Source organism: Trichechus manatus, unplaced genomic scaffold (assembly GCF_000243295.1).
Source record: "Trichechus manatus latirostris isolate Lorelei unplaced genomic scaffold, TriManLat1.0 scaffold00172, whole genome shotgun sequence".
NCBI classification, from domain to species: Eukaryota; Metazoa; Chordata; class Mammalia; order Sirenia; family Trichechidae; genus Trichechus; species Trichechus manatus.
The window spans coordinates 3,596,693-3,613,647 of record NW_004444108.1 but is presented as its reverse complement, the minus strand read 5'-3'; the positions used below and the strand labels follow the sequence as shown (position 1 = coordinate 3,613,647).

Sequence of the window (16,955 nt, the reverse complement as noted above, 5' to 3'; positions counted from 1 at the left end):
ACTTGTCTTGGCCAGCCTCTTAGAATGATGTAAGACACATAGAAAAGCTCTTTATATATTCAGAGAAACTATTTTGTCTTTTTTTTTTTTTTTTTCCTAACTTTTCTTGTCAAGGCCAAATAGTTTCATTTTATTCACGTTATTTTTATGTGAAAAGATTTCTTTATTATGTATTTCTTTTTCTAACATACTCTCAGTTTTATTTCTCCTTCACTTTTGAAGTACAGTTTCACTGGGTACAGAATTGTGTTGTTATTATTAGGTGCCATCGAGTTGGTTCCAACTCATAGCGACCCTATGTACAACAGAATGAAACAGTACCTGCTCCCGCGCCATCCTCACAGTTGTTATGTTTGAGCCCATTGCTGCGGCCACTGCGTCAGTCCATCTCATTGAGGGTCTTCCTCTTTTTTGCTGACCCTCCACTTTACCAAGCATGATGTCCTTTTCCAGGGACTGATCCCTCCTGATAACATGTCCAAAGTACATGAGACAAAGTTTCACTCTCCTTGCTGCTAAGGAGCATTCTGGCTGTACTTCTTCCAGGAAAAATTTGTTCGTTCTTCTGGCAGTCCGTGGTATATTCAGCATTCTTCACCAACACCATAATTCAAACGCATCAATTCTTCTTTGGTCTTCCTTATTCATTGTCCAGCTAGAATTCTAGGATGGTATTTTTTTTTATTTTCAACACTTTAAATATTTCACTCCACTCTCTTCTTGCTTCTATGGTTTCTGAAGAGAAGCCCCATGTAATTCTTATCCTTGTTCCTTTATGTCTGAGAAGTATCTAACTGTGCCCCCTATATGCTTTATTGTATATAATCTACTTTCTGTCTTAATAGATTTGCCTTTTCTGGACATTTCATAAAAATAGAATCGTATACTATGTGTTCTTTTGTGTCTGGCTTCTTTCACTTAGCATATTTTTGAGGTTCCTGTTGTAACATGTATCAGTACCTCATACCTTTTTATTGTCAGGTAGTTTTCCATTGTATGGATAATACAGCATTTTGTTCATTGAATCAACAGATTATGGACATTTGAGTTGTTTCTACTTTTTCGCTATTATGAGCAATGCTGCTGTAAACATAAATGTACAAGTCTTTGTGTGGACGTATGTTTTCATTTCTCTTGGGTATTTACCTAGGAGTAGAATTGTTAGGTCATATGATCAATCTAGTTTGACATTTTAAGAAGCTACCAAACTGTTTCTAAAAGTGGTTACACTGTTTTACATTTCTCCTAGCAATGTATGAAGGTTCCAATTATCTACATTTTTGCCAACAGTTCTTATCATCTACCTTTTTTGTTCTAGTCATCCTAGTGGCTTTGAAGTGGTATCTCAGTGTGCTTTTGATTTGTACTTATCTAATGACTAATGATGCTGAGTATCTTTTCATGTGTTTATTGGCCATTTATATCTTCTTTGGTAAAGAGTCTATTCAAATCTTTTGTCCATTTTTAAAGTGGGTTATATGTCCTATTGAGTTATGAGTCCCTTGTATGTCTTTTATATATCAAAGTCCCTTATTTGACATATTTTTTTAGTCTGTGGCTTATCTTTTCCCTGTCTAAATGGTGTCTTTTGAAATGCAAATATATGTAATTTTCATGATGTTCAATTTATCAATTTTTTCCTTTATATCTTAGGATTTTGGTGTCATAAAGAAATCTTTGCCTAACCCAAGGTCATGAAGATTTATTCCTATGTTTTCTTTTAATAGTTGTGTAATTTTAGTTCTTACATTTAAGTCTAGATCCATTTTGAGGAAAAGGTCCAAATGTATCCTTTTCCATGTGGATATTCAGTTTCCCAGCACCATTTGTTGACAAGACTATCCTTTCTCTACTGAATTGCCTCTGCTCGTTTGTAAAAAGGACAGTTGTCTATATATGTGTGGATCTAATTCTGGACTATTTCTGTTCCATTGAGCTATAGAGTTATTTTTATTAAAAACATTTTAAGATTTATTAGGTTTTGAAATTTGATTTATCTGAAAACCTTCCTGTTGGTCATTTATCTAACTAAATACTTACTAGGTTTTGCATGCAGAAATGAACATTTTTCCTCACTGTGTTAGTCATTCAGCTGCATTTATTTAGCTACAACTGTGAGATCCTGTAACCGAACGCCTCTCAGGTTCTTGTCCTGTCTTATTAGCCAGTTGAAATAAGACTGACACCAGCTGCAAGGAGAACGGAAAGAGGCATTTTTATTGTCTGCGCAGACAAGGAGCAACGCGGGGCCTAGGGACCGAAAGACTGTGTGCTCCCCATCTGAGAGTGTTGGAGAGCTTTTATTTCCGTGAGTCGTAGAGGGCAGGGATTGGCACTCAGAACCCTCTGTCCTGAGCCCTCCCATGCCCACGTTTGGAGGTCTGAATGCTGATTTTCTATAGGATGTCCGTGTTGTAGGACTCCTGGCTTCTTAAAGAGGCTCAGGTGAAACTGTGGGCTGGAGAATATCTTCCTTTCCGGTGATGATTGGGTCCTGGGTCAGTTTAAGGACGTGATCTCCTCGATCTGTGCATGCTCCAGGGTCTAGCTTGGGCAGGTTCAGTGGGCATAGCCATCACCTGCTGCAGTTTCCTGAAAATGTTGCCCAAATTAAGGCGGGAAGTACAGGGGAAGGGGGGAGGGGTGTTAGTTGGGGGTTTCAGTCCCACTGCTGTCGAGTCAATTCTGACTCATAGCGACCCTGAAGGACAGAATAGAACTGCCCCATAGTGTTTCCAAGGCTGTAAGTCTTTACAAAAGCAAACTGCCCCATCTTTCTCCCAGAGAAGCTGGTGGGTGTCGAACTACTGATCTTTCAGTTAGCAGCTGAGTGCTTAACCGCTCTGCCACCAGGGCTCCTTCAGCTGTGTGATCTTGTTGCTGTCGAGTTGATTCCAACTCATAGTGACCCTATAGGACAAAGTAGAACTGCCCCATAGGGTTTCCAGTGAGCGGTTGGTGGATTGGAACTGCCAACTTTTCGATTAGCAGCTGATCTCTTAGCCACTGCGCCATCAGGCCTCCTTAACTCTGTGATAAACCAAAAAAGAAAAAAAAAAAAAAAACAAACCAAACACATTGCCATCAAGTTGATTCTGACTCATAGGGCTTCTATAGGACAGGGTAGAACTGCCCCTTAGGATTTCCAAGGAATGGCTGGTGGATTCGAACTGCTGATCTTTTGATTAGCAGCCATAGCTCTTAACCACTGTACTACCAGGACTCAGCTGTGTGACAGGACATAATAAATACCAGGCACTAATGCTAACAGGGAGACCCTGGGTGGTACATACACTTAAGCCCTGGACTAGTGGCCAGAACATTGGCGATTTGAACCCACCCAGAGACGCCTCAGAAGACAGGCCTGCCTGTATATCTGCTTCTAAAAGTTTGCAGCCTTGAACACCCTATGAAGCAGTTCTACTCTGTGCATATGGGGTCTCCATGAGTGGGAATCAACTCAATGGCAACTAACAATAGCAGCAATGATGATAGACACCTTGACGTGCTCTGAGGGCAGAGAAGTCTTCTAGAAAGTGGCTGATGGAGTTCATGAATCCATTTCCTGAGTTTTCTCTTGCTTCCCCATGACTTGGTAGGTGCTGGGCCTACAGCTTTGGGCATGGCTAAGGTCATAGGTGAAGTGCAGGTGACTAATCTTTTATTCATAGAACAAACATTCTTTGAATATCTGCTATGTGAGCGGTACTGGTCAAAGCATGAAGTATTCAAAATACAAAGTGAACCTGAGATAGGCCCCATCCTTTTACAGGACTTATGTTTATGAGTCAGAATTGACTCGATGGCAATTTTTATTTTTTTTTAATGTATATTGTTAACATAAAACTATTCCATGAGGGTGACTGGTGTCCTGGTATAAAACAAGGAATATGGGAGTGCAAAAGAGGGAAGCCTTCACAGCCTGGATAACATTAGATCTTGACCTTGAAGGAAAAGTAAGATTTCAGTAGCCAGAGGAGAGAGGGAACAGAATAGCATCTGGGATAGAAGGAATGCCATGAGTGCAAGCAGAGAAATATGACAGTGGAGGTTTTGAGAATGTGACCTCAGCGATTCACCTGACATTCTTTGCAAATTCTGCCAGCCTTTGGAATTGGATGTGAAGCTCTACTGTTAGCATGCTGGAACCTAAGTATCTTGTAGCAAATTCGCGGCTGTGTACCGTGGTTCACCTTCAAAAACGTCGTCTATGATTTGCTAGGTGGTACCGGGCTCAAGTCTCCCCTTGGAGAATCTCATCAGTTTAAATGGGAGGTGATCAGAACCAGGGCTGGAGAGAAAATAACTTCCACTTAGATTTTAGGCTTTTGTATGAGACATAAATTTGGCATCTCCTCTGTGACTCTGGTAGTGTACAACTGGGAGGACTAGCTGCTGGGCATTTGTGGTCCACAGATCTCTGGATTATACTAGAATCTGGAAATTTGACAAAATTATAGTTTCTTTTAGTAAGTAATCACTTTGAAGAAATTGATGGCATCTTGAAATTTTAATCCTCCTACAGAAAGCGTGTTTCTGTTGTAGAGATAAATTATAACAAGAGCTTGTATAATACTTGCCAGTTTTTTTTTTCATTAAGTAATTGACAGAATTCCCCTGTATTTATAATTTTATTCCAAACATCAGTTCCTCAGGTATACTTTGCTGTGGTTTTATTTTTGGAAAATGTAAATTGTGATACCGAGGACCTGGATTGTCATACGGGTTTACGGAAAAATGTTTTTGACAGGCAAGGAGGTGTTAAGCATTGGAATGGATGATAACAGAGGCAGCGGAATCTCATCATCTGGGGGTGTCTTTAAAAATAGTTTCAGTGTTCATTTCCCTGTGACAGTTGTCTTGATCATAGTAATGGATTATTTCAAAGCTTTAATGAAGAGGATGCAGCCAGTTGTTCTCAGTTGTTTGTTTGTAAGGACTTGAGGAAATGGGTTTATGTTTAGAGAGGCGTGAATTTGTTTCCTATAAAGCGTCAAGGCCTTAAAAGTATGAAATATGCTACTGAAAGAGCCTGTAGATTTTCCAGTCCTGAGTCTTAAAAAAGGAGATGAGGCAGCTACTTGTGTCTCCTGTGGTAGTGTCTGATCCTGGCAAATAATGCTGTGAAAGCGACACCAGGAAGTGCCCATGATGGTGTGGCCAGAAGATACCCGCACTCGCCAGCCCCACCTCTTGTGGACCCTTACCCATCAGTAGATATTATTACTCGCCTAGCACTTGCCCCCCTGTAATGAGGACCTGGCTTTCTTTTGAGCCTAGAGCTTGACTCATAACCATTACCACAAAACTAACAGAGCCACGTTAGACATCATCCATGAAGTAGGTGAAGTTACTTTATGAAGGCACAAGGTGGTTTGAATTTTTTTGCATGTGAGCCCTGAAGTTTTAAGTAAGGCGCCCTGGTGGCGCAGTGGTTAAGCGCTTGGCTGCTAACGGAAAGGTTGGTGGTTCAAACCTACCAGTTGCTCCATTGGAGGAAGATGTGACAATCTACTTCTGTGAAGATTTCAGCCTTGGAAACCCTATGGTGCAGTTCTGCTGTGTCCTATAGGGTCATTACGAGTCATCATCAACTTGATGGCAATAGGTTTGCTTTTTTTTTCTTTTTTGGTTTGAAGTTGTAACTGTTTTTTCTATAAACAATTGATGTTGGAATAGATTGGTGTTTTAAATGGTGCCGGGGGAGAGAGAAAACAGATCTTATTTGGGGGCAAGTATTCATTTAATTGTTGAATCACTGTGTAATAGGTCATAAATGTGGAACAGGTGTAAATGTGCTATAGCAGCACATTTGACAAAAGCCCCAAAGAGATGATTCAGTTCAGAAGTATTCAGGGCAGTTGCCACAACCAGTTCTTTAATCAGAATTGCAAAGTAGTTGAAATGTATTTTCATTTGTCACTTCCCTGCATTTCTTTTCTGCACCCTTCTCTTCTACTGCTCCAGGACCCTTATGCTGCCTTCTCAGTGTTAAAAGCTTTTACTCTGGAATCCCACCATGCATACTCTACACTGTAGTGCCACCCTCTTCCAATACTCTGAAGTTATTCCATCTTATCCCCTAAACAATTAAGGTTTTTTTTTTTTTAATAGAAACTGATAATGTTGTTGTTAATAGCCATCACTAGGTATTAAGAAGAAAATCAGTCTGAAAAAGGAAATTGGCATTATGGGGCAAATGAGCAATAGGTTATTGTATCCCAGTTGTCATCTTTATTTCCAAAAAGGAACTAAGTGTACCTACCTGAATACAACTCCAATTAGCGGAATGGATGGGTGATATTTTGGGATAGGGTATTTGTTTATATTTCTCAGTTTCCTATAAAAACATGAAATATGGTTTGTATAGCATTCTTATAAAGCGTTTTTCCATACATTATTTCATTCAGTGTCAGTAGTTTTATGAAGTATGTAGTAGTATTGTGCCCACCCCCATTTTACAGATGAGAAAACTGAGGTTCACCTATATTAAATGACTTGCCCAATATCAGTACCACAAGTGGGTGGCTTTAAAGATTTATTTCTCGCAGTTCTGGAAGCTGAAAGTCCAAATCAGGGTCTCAGCCATGTAGATTCCTTGTAGGTAGGCCAGGCATTCCTTGGTTATTTGGTGATCCTTGCATGGCATCTGTCTTCATCAGTTTGTGCATGCATCTGTGTCTAATCTGCTCTTTTTATAACTCATAAGTGATTAGGTTTAAGACACACCCTGTACGGATATGAACTCATTAACACAACAAAGAAAACCCTATTTCAACACAGGACTACATCCACAGGTATATAGGGTTTAAGATTCCATAACACCTTCCCAGATGACTTTAAAATGTCTCCCTGTCAGTCATAAAAGAGTAAAGCCTATTTACAATTTTCTGCGTCTAGAGCCTAACTCTTGACATTTAAACCCAAAGAATTTTTTGCCTGATTTTAAAATACACTGAATTTTTCATAATGAAACCATTATGTAAATGGAAGGAAGATTGTACAATATTTTGTTCAGAACATTATCAAGAAAGAGTCCACCATTTTGGAAAATCATACCACTGATGGAATTAATGCTGGAGTTATGAAATTACCAATACAGCACCACTTGTATCTGCCTGTATTTGTGGGCATTGCAATCACAGTGATTCTAGTATACATGCAATCTGACTACTTAATCCTGTCTTCTAGTGAATACATTTGCAACAATGGGCTCAAGCATAACAATTGTGAGCGTGGCGCAGGACTGGGTAGTGTTTCGTTCTGTGGTACATAGGGCCGCTATGAGTCAGAACTGACTTGACCGCACCTGACAACAACAACAGTGAATACATTTGCATATGAAACTGTTTTATAAATTGTATTTCTGTTATTTCTACTTTATTTCTGGTTTTTAAGTATGTAAGTGTAGAAGTGTGTATAGAGATATTATGAATTTTTCTGAATTTCACTTGAGAATAATAAAGTGAATGTTGTATTTGTTACAAAAGGGAATGAATCTGATAGGACTGAGAACTATTGGACTAGACAGTAGAGTTATGATGATAACTTAAATCTACATAATATTTTCCAGTTTTCTAAAGCACTTTTTCTCATTTGTGCTTCTGACTACCCAAATAAGGAAAATTTGGTTGAGGATATAGCAAGATTCTCACATATGTTAATTGTCAGACATAAGGTCAGACAACTGTTAATTGCTAGGGTAAAGACTTCAATTTTTGTCTCCTGATTCCTGTTTCAGGAAAACAGAGTAATATAGAACACTGTGCCTAATTTATATAAATTTTGTTAACTCAGAAGGCAGTGCTTCAGTGACATAAACTGTGAGAGAATAAATTTCTCTTTGTTAAAGCCATCCACTTCTGATATTTCTGTTATAGCAACACTAAATGATTAAGACAAGGTGAGCATATAAATTCATGTGATTGGCTCCTCCTGTTCTCCTTATGCTATTACTGAAAACAACTGTTGATATAATAGTACTTACAATGACTTTATGAAGTGATAAATAGCTCAAAGAAAGGTTTATGTAAATAATGAGCTAGGAAGATATTTGAAAAACTTTAAAAATATGAGGCCCATATCCTCCTGCCAAACATCACTGGGTTTCACCCTCAGAGACAGAAATCTGGACAGAAAGATCCTTTAGTCTTACTTAAAATATCCTTTTTTTTTTTAAGTTTGTGTAATAATCTTTATTAGCTGTTTTTCTCTCACAAGTGGAATGGATAATTTTACTGTCTTTACAAACCAGTGCTCATTTGTTTGACAGTGTCTGACAATTGTTTAAAACATATCTTAATAAAAATCAGCCTCAAAAAGCAGTGGGTGGATACCACAAAATATTATTTATTTGAGGGAACAGAAGAACTGATTTCTGAAATTATTTCTTTCAGTTAAATTATTTATAATTGCTCAGCACCAAGAACTATGCAGCTATGCCAAAGATGCAAAGTCTGTAGGCTAAGGAGAAAAATACAAACGAAAAAAGCCTGTTTGCTGCTTTCCTGTTGACAAAAGGGAAGAGCTGGAAGGAAAGGCAGAAGACCCCAAGCCCAAACCAAACAGAACCAACCAACCAAAACCCCAAACAAAGAAACACACAAACAGACAAGAACATTTGAAAACTGTTATAGAAAAGTGGAGAATAAACCTATGCTTTAAAAAAAAAAAAGAATAGCATTCTTAAAAGGTTCCTACAACTCTGGTGAAACTGTAGGAAAGAAAATATAAAAAATGCCTGTTGTTCTTCGCTTCTGTCAAATAATTTTATCTGACTCTCTGTAGTTTCACCTTGTGGTGAAAGACTGAAAAAGACTGTACTGTTTTTGTTTTTTTAATTGATTGTAGATTGTGAACCTGAAAGATTAAAAGAGAAATGCTTCTTTTCAATGAACTAATCAGGCCCAGTACAAAGCAGACAGATTATTTGTACTGCCCAATGCCAACACTGATTTATTTAAAACTTTTTATTATATTCTTTGATACCTTAAGAAGTATGACAAGTATCTTTATTTTATAGTTACAAAAAAGTCAGGGAGATTAATCATGTGTGACTTTAATGCTAACTTTTCATATTGCCTATAAAAAAATGGCAACCTTTTTTATTACATCAGATAAGGATATTTCCCATTGTATTTAACTGCACCAATTTAGAATTTATAGTAATTTAGGTAGAGTCTGGGTTGTAATTTTATTCTTTCACAACTCCTTAAGAAATAGTACTGAAATAGACTGGTAATAAAACTGTTCAGATAGGGCAACTACCTAAGTGTGTATTTTGAAAGCATCAATTTACTTATCAGTAATTGATATGATAATATATTAATACCCTATTTTTATTTAATAACTGAATTAAGACTTCTAAGGAGCTCTCCTGGGGGGAACTTAATAGCTTATTTTGCATGAATATATTTGAACTAAAAAAAAAATTGCACGGAGAAACACTTTAATTCTTAGTGTTCACTAAAGCTGACTGCCTAGTCTTCACCCAGATAGTACAAGGCAGTGAGGCGATCTCATCTGGGACAAGCCTTCTTTCATTATTTATGTTCCTTTCTAAAGATAGCTGATTGTTTTCTAGAATACTGTATCTTTCAGATGTAGAACGTCTTTAAGAGAGGGCTGAATTCTTTATGTGGCTGATATTTTGTTCTCTGCTGCTGTGTTGGATGTGTGGTTTTTACCCAAGCTTCATTGACTGAATCTCCTTTTTAATTTGCTTTTTCCTGGGGGACCTTTTTTCATCTTGCTGTACAGATTAGACGCTTAGTTTTACTTGTGTAAGATGATAAAACATTTTCAAGGAGCCTTTATATCTTTTGGAGATACTTTGTCCTGTCCTGCTTAAAAGCCTTCAGACATTCTCTTTGCTTAGAAAAGCCAAGCTTCGTAATGGGGCATATACAGCCTGTCATGTCTCCTGGCCTACTTTCCTGCCTCATCTTCCACGTCACACTTCAGATTTCACAGACTGCATCTCTTTCTCGGAACGTACCATACAGTTTCATGCATCCTTGCCTTTTTCCATTGTCCTTGCTCTTTCTGCCACCTGGAACAGTCTCATCTTCTTTTCTGAGAGCATCTCTAAGACCCAGATTCAGTTAAAGCTCCTCCATAGCTTTCTGCACATGCTGTGACTATGTTTACTTTATGCTGAAATTTCCTCTCTAAGTTTCTGTCATCACGGTTAGACTACGGTCTTCAAGAGGTGGTACTCTTATTCATCTTTGTATCCTTAGAAGTTAAACAATACCCTGGCATAGAATGGAGTCCTGGTGGCGGAGTGGTTAAGAGCTCAGCTGCTAACCAAAAGGTTGGCAGTTGAAATCCACCAGCCCCTCCTTGGAAACCCTACAGGGCAGTTCTACTCTGTCCTGTAGAGTCGCTATAAGTCAGAATCGACTTGATGGCAATAGGTTTGGTTTTGGTTTTGGTTTTGGCATAGAATGGATGCTAAATAAATGTTTAGTGGCCTGAACTGAATTGTGGCTACGTGGTAGCAAGATGTTTAAATATGGAAGGTAAAATTTTTGTGGGATTTATTCAGATTAACATCAACCACTCCAAATTTAGACTTTTGACAAAGGAATACATTTTAAACATTAAATAAGCAGCTATATGATGAGCCTCTTTTCTTCAGATTAGAATTTATTTCGCTCATGTGACACTGAACAATTATAGGCTAACAATACAATTTTTTGGAGTTGTGTTTTTGGGGTAGTATTTTTGATCATTTATAAGCCATTTTGAGGATACAAACTTGGCATAATCCACTCTGTTCTTTCTCCACAATAAATTTTAAATATTGTTTATTCATCACCAGAATCTTGTGTAGGATTTTTTTTTGCCATAGAATATTTTCTAGTCTATTTATTTTCCTTCCTTATTTTACTTCCTTAGAATATTCCCTAAAGTGAAGCCTAGAGGGCAGTGAATGGAAGATAATGGTGATGGAATAATTTGGAAAAGGATAGTGAGAGTAGCAGCACAACTGGAGGAACATAATTGATGTCACTGAATTGTACATGTAGAAATTTTTGAAATGGTGTATCTTGGCTGTGTATATTTTCACCAAAAAAGAAGAAAGTTCCTCCGAGGTCAAGAAGGGAGAGTGTTGACATGTTGTGGAGTTGTTAACCAATGTCATAAAACAATATGTCTACTGACTATGTAATGAGAAACTATTTGTTCTATAAACCTTCACCTAAAGTACAATAATAAAAAAAAAAGAATATTCCCTAAAGTAAAAGATTAGTGCCCTCTAGGGGTAAACTGCAGGTGCAGTTTTGAAAAGCAGAGCAAAATTATGGGAGAATTGTGTGAAATAAAGTGGTGCTGCACCCTTATTACGTAATTTAAGTTATGTAATTTAATCCCAGAGCGTCTTAGTGCATTTATTTTGCTCATCACTTTGTCTATTTATCTAGACAGTTTTTTTGTCCCACAGGGAGAAAATACCCCAGAAGAGAAGAAAGAATGTTTTATTAAACATTACAAATGGAAAGTTAAGACTACTGGCAGTGGTATAGTCATCTGTGAAGGAAAGTTACCAGATCTAATGTCCATGACTCAGACTTAGGACAAGATAGACAGCTTTTCTGTGTCAGCTTAATTTTCATTTTCCTTCTTCTATTCATGTTTTCTTCCCCTTAAATTGCTCACCTGATCAAAAATTTCTCTAGAACCCTAATATTTTTTCCTTCAGTTCATTCACCACCACCTCCTTCCTATAGTATTGATTTTTAAGACATTTCTTTTTTGTCCCATTTGTTTGTTCTTAGGGAAATGAGCTAATATTTACAAAACACTTAGCGCAGGGTCAAGTACCTAGTAATAACATGTATGCATTTTTGTTAATAATGGTGACATGTGCTTTTCATAGAATGATGATATAGTAGTGATATCATGTTTGTATAGCATTTTTAAATGTACAGTACTTCTGTACATTATTTCTATGCAGTATTTCTGTACATTATTCTGTGGACCCGCAGAATAATCACCTGAGCTAGGAAAAACAGACAGTATCAGACTTCAGGATTTTTCAACCATTATAGAAATTAAGTTAGTCTATTTCTGTATTTTCTTTTAAAAATCTTAAGAAATTAAACCATAAGTTTTAAGAGTAGCTTTCCATTTTATACATTTTTCTTTTAAATTGATAAAGCATAGATTAAAAATAACAGCTTTGTTTGCAGATCATAGAGTTTTTATTCTCTCGTTTGAACTAGAGGCCATCTGCTGCCACATCTTCATTTTGCAGATAAGGAAACTGAGGTACACAGAAGTTGGGCAGCTGGTGCAAGTTCACAAGGCCAATTGCAGAAGCAGGATGGAAATGCAAGAGAAAATTCTTTTTCTCTTATGATGTTTTCTTTCCCTGATTTGTTTTTGCATGGCAGATTATTACTCTTCTTCTTCTCTAAGTATGCCTAACTTAATTTCTGTTTACTGCTGCATAAATATGATGGTGAAAAATGATAATCTTGTTTGGAGAGTTTCCCTGACGGTGGAGGGTTTAGTTTATTCTGGCAAGGCAAGTTATAAAATCGCCTGCCTATGAAGTAAGTGTTCAGAATCACACAACATCCTGGAGTGAGAAAGACACAGGAAGTGGAATACAGAGTGATATGTGACTCTGGCAGGGTGTGGGTATAATGGACCAGAAGAGCATGAAATTTTCACTACTGTGCTGGTTACTGCCATGCGAGGCCCCATCCTGATCATGTGCTTGTATTCCACTGAAGCATAGAGGGGTGATTGAATGTTAGATTCTGTGACTTAGGCAAAGATTCCCAAAACATTAGGTGTAGGAGCTGGTGATTTTGATATGAAACTCCTGAGGGAATTTTTTCTTCATCTGTCAAAAATATTATTCTGACACCAATAAAAGACATTGCAAAACGTGTATAGTCAACTAAGATAATAAAGTTTAATGGCATTTAAGCTACTTTTTTGGAGAAAGGTGTCACAAAGGTTTGCTTTCAGCTTACATTAGGCCTTTTCTTCCCTGTTACTGTGTAGTCAGATATTTTTGGTCGTATTTTAGATCTTTTTATTACTTGGTGCTATATACTCACTTGACATATTGGAAGTGCAAGGAAATTTGACTCATGTAAACCTTCAGAGTTGACTCTAAACGATAGTAAGTATATAGTGCTTGAGCCAAATGCGAAGTAGATAGGATTCTGGCCCCTGCCTCTTTCTAGACCACTTCTTTGGTTCTTTTAATTGAAGCTATACCAAAGTAATGCAACTCAGAATGACTTAAAAGTGAGAAAATGTAAATGTGCCAGCTGACTGTGGAACAGCCATCTTAGTAGGCTGCTTTGATACTTATCTTTCTAGCATGATCCTTGCAGAAGGCCAAGTAGTTACGGACTGAAGCTTGACTTTTAGGAGAGAGCCCTACTTGGCTGACTGAACAAAGCTTTTGGGGCATTTTTGGTGGGTAGAGCTCTAAAATCACAGGCTTAAATCAGGCCTCTGGAATAGGGGAAGCTATTATAGCTTGAGTGTTAATTCTTTGCTCGTGTTATGTGGTTCTGAAAACCTCTGCCACAGATTTATGTTGTGCAGAGGAAGGTTTGGAAAGAGTCCTTCAAACTTGACACGTATGGATTTAAGACAAACAAATGAAAAAACTTTTTAGGTTGAAATAATTACAGGCTCCTCTAAAGTCACAGGAAGTTGCAAAAATAGTACATAGAGTCTCACGTACCATCACCCAGCTTATATCTGTGGATTCTTAAAAAGTGGAGTGTGTGGCTCTGGCATCCTTGGTTCTGTTGTGGGCTAGATAGTAAGTAGGAAGACTGAGTAGGGAATAAAAACCTAACCCTCTTATTAAGGTGCCTTTTGGTTGATGTATCAGGATTCATGGATAAATTCAGAGCATTGGCTATATTTTTTAAAAATATGACTCTGTGTAGTTGTCCTGGCTTATATTTATTCTAGTGTGTTAGAAATGTCTAAGATTTCTACTTGTTTTCATAAGCTACTCATCTGAAATTTACTTCTAGGTTTTTAACTGAGAAGGTACAAAAAAAAAAAAAAAATAGCTGCATGAATACCATACAAGGAATGCTTTCTACTTCTCCCCTTTCTTGTTTAAGGGTGTTATTAGATGATCATAGAGAAGAGAACCAAATGTTTGAATTTGCTTTTTTTCTGTGTAGGTTCGAAAGCATGTGAATGACCTCTATGAAGACTTAAGGGATGGACACAATTTGATCTCTCTTTTAGAGGTTCTTTCAGGAGATACCTTGGTAAGTTTCAAATTTCCCAATTTATTTTAAAGTACATGTTAATACTCTGTGCATACGACTAGTGTGTTTTCAGCACAGGTTGTTCAGATTTTTGTAAATTCATCCTTTAAGCTGTGATTTCTGCCTGAAAAAAAGAGTTCTGGGTAGATTGCTGAGCATTTTCAGACTTCAAATGATGGGAATTTGAGAGAGTGATGCATTTTGATTACTTTGCTTATATAATCAGCTCTATGATTAAAATACTATTTTTATTCTTGCTTCTTTTTTACCTTTTGGTTCTGCTTAGCAGAAGTTGGATGCATAATATAACCATATATTAAAAGACTCACAAACAGCAAGGAAATAAACATCGCTTTCTGAAAAATGGTCTAACCCATTCAGCTGGTGTCATTTCCTTTTTTTGTGAACATACTTCCCTTCTTGATTACCTGTTCTCCTTCATTATGTTCTGTTCATGCTCTTCTTTTCATTTCTGGTCTGTCTTGTGTCTTTGCTGTCCTATCTTCTGTCTGTTATATTCATTAGCCAAGGGAGCGAGATTTTTTGAAGACCTTACGATTGGTGAGTGCAACAGAAGCATGCGAATATGAGCAGCATGAGGATGTGGAGGATGAGGATAAGGGGGTAGGTGTCGGCCCCCATAACTCTACTAACCTAGCTGTTCCAGTGCGGTGAGCGCTAACTTGGTAGAGAAATAACCCGCGGGTTCGGGTTCCTTTTAGAAAAGTACAGAAAGGACCAAACCCCATAGTGAGGTAGATGTGTGTGTACTGAAAAGTTGGACAAAGGGAATACTTTCTCTTTAAATTTATCTTCAGAGAGCTAAAATGATTATTTATGTTACTGTGCACTGCATGGTAAATGAACGTATGTGCATAAATTACATGATGGCATTTTAGCTAAATAATTTTATATAAATACACCAACCTTACACCTACCTTGATAATTTTATGCAAATTCATTCTACTCTTGAAATTGATATTTTAAACATGGCAACTGTAGATTGCTTTTTTTGAAGGGATTTATGGAAATTCTACATATTATTTAAATTTCTGCTTTAAATCATATCCTTTTGGCAATAGGTGTTTGATGGACATTCTTTACATGTCTTATATCTCATGCTATAAATTTGAAAATCTAGAGTCCTGATAGTGCTCCCAGAGCTGTTTAATCTCATAACACTTAGTTGACTTGAACCCACCTTTGTAAGACAGACAAACATCCCTAGTGCCCCCCAATTTCATTGAAGATTGTCCTTTTCTTGGATCCAGTGAGTGAATTACCACATCATCTCTACTCGTTATACAGAACTTATTTTTCCCTTCTGTGGTCTGCTGTCTGTTTTATTATGGTGCCTTTGGCTTCAGCAACATATTCGTATTTGAGCAGCTAAGCTGTCAGTTTTTTTTTTTCCTTTCCCCCCTTTGGAAGATTTTGTGTGGTAAATTTCAGCTCCATTCTTTGTATTTTTGTTAAACATTTATTTTCTCAGCTCTGTTTCCTTCTGCTAACTTGTAACTTTTTTAAGGGAAACAGCATCAAGGAAAAGAATCATGGTGTGTCAGTTTTCCCGAGACTGAGAAAATAATTATGTTCATTCCTGAGTTCTTTCTGATTATTAAAGAGTCCAGCTAATTTTATGAGAAAGCTAAAATAAGTAGGAGTAATATGATATTAATTGCTTTTCTCTTTTCCTGTATTATGGCTAAGTAAGCCTCCTCTGTCTTTCTACTTCTTGGTGTTTTTTATATTAACTGCATGCTACTTTACCTCATTTTCATTAATGTGGAATACATATATAATTATAAAAACCCTCTTGTTAGAAATTAGTGTATACCAAGAAGGTAAAATGGGGGATGGTATTTAATTCATTTTTGCATCCATAGCTAATAAATGTGGGCTGGAATTGTACGGTTAGCAAATATAAAAAGTTAGTATGTTCTGTGGTATTTTCTCTTTTCCTTTTGTTTAAATAAAGTATTTGGAATAAAGCATGTTTAAAAAAAAACATATTTGGAATAATCGCTAGTGGTTTAAATGCAAGCCCAGATAATACAAAGAAATTAAAGGTTTCTCTTAAAAATTTTGTGGGTTTACCTAAAGAGTAAATACTGTTTTCACATATTATGAGCAGAAAATACGTTTAATTTAGCGTGGGCAGTGGTATCAGAAATTACAGTGTTTTTTATACCCTGCATTTTTCTATTCTTAGCCCAGAGAGAAAGGTCGGATGCGTTTTCACAGACTACAGAATGTACAAATTGCACTTGACTATTTGAAAAGACACCAGGTATGATGTTTTTCAAAGACTGTAATCATTTAAACATATGTGACTTAAGTAAATCTGCACAGAAACATGTCGGGGAATGAAAAAGGTTAAATTTACCTGTGAATTATAATCATTAAGCTTGCCCTTTGGTAAGGCAAATATTTAAAAAATGTTTTTAAACATTTGCTCCAAAGAAAAGGAAGTTAACAGTAGATGTAAGCCTAAAGGAATTGTAAGTGGTTACATTTCCATCTGAGTACTAGCTACTGATTTTTCCATCTGTTTGAAGTAGAGTGCATTTACCTAGGAAGTTAATGACATTGTAGTAGCAATACAATGTTAAGAATGCCTATGAACAGTTCTTTTAAAACTTAATATAAGCATTTTTAATAATAGTGACGAGGCAGGTTTTTTTTTAA

At 36.9% G+C, this 16,955-nt stretch overlaps 1 protein-coding gene across 1 annotated transcript in view; it reads left to right on the top strand.

Moving 5' to 3' along the window:
• The window catches only part of DST (dystonin), a 515,142-nt gene that overhangs the window by 254,454 nt on the left and 243,733 nt on the right, over positions 1–16,955 (top strand). Inside the window, exons 6-7 of the mRNA XM_012558529.2 lie at positions 14,178–14,267; positions 16,480–16,557. Of these exons, the coding sequence (XP_012413983.1) occupies positions 14,178–14,267; positions 16,480–16,557 (168 nt within the window). The remainder of the gene's footprint in view (positions 1–14,177; positions 14,268–16,479; positions 16,558–16,955) is intronic.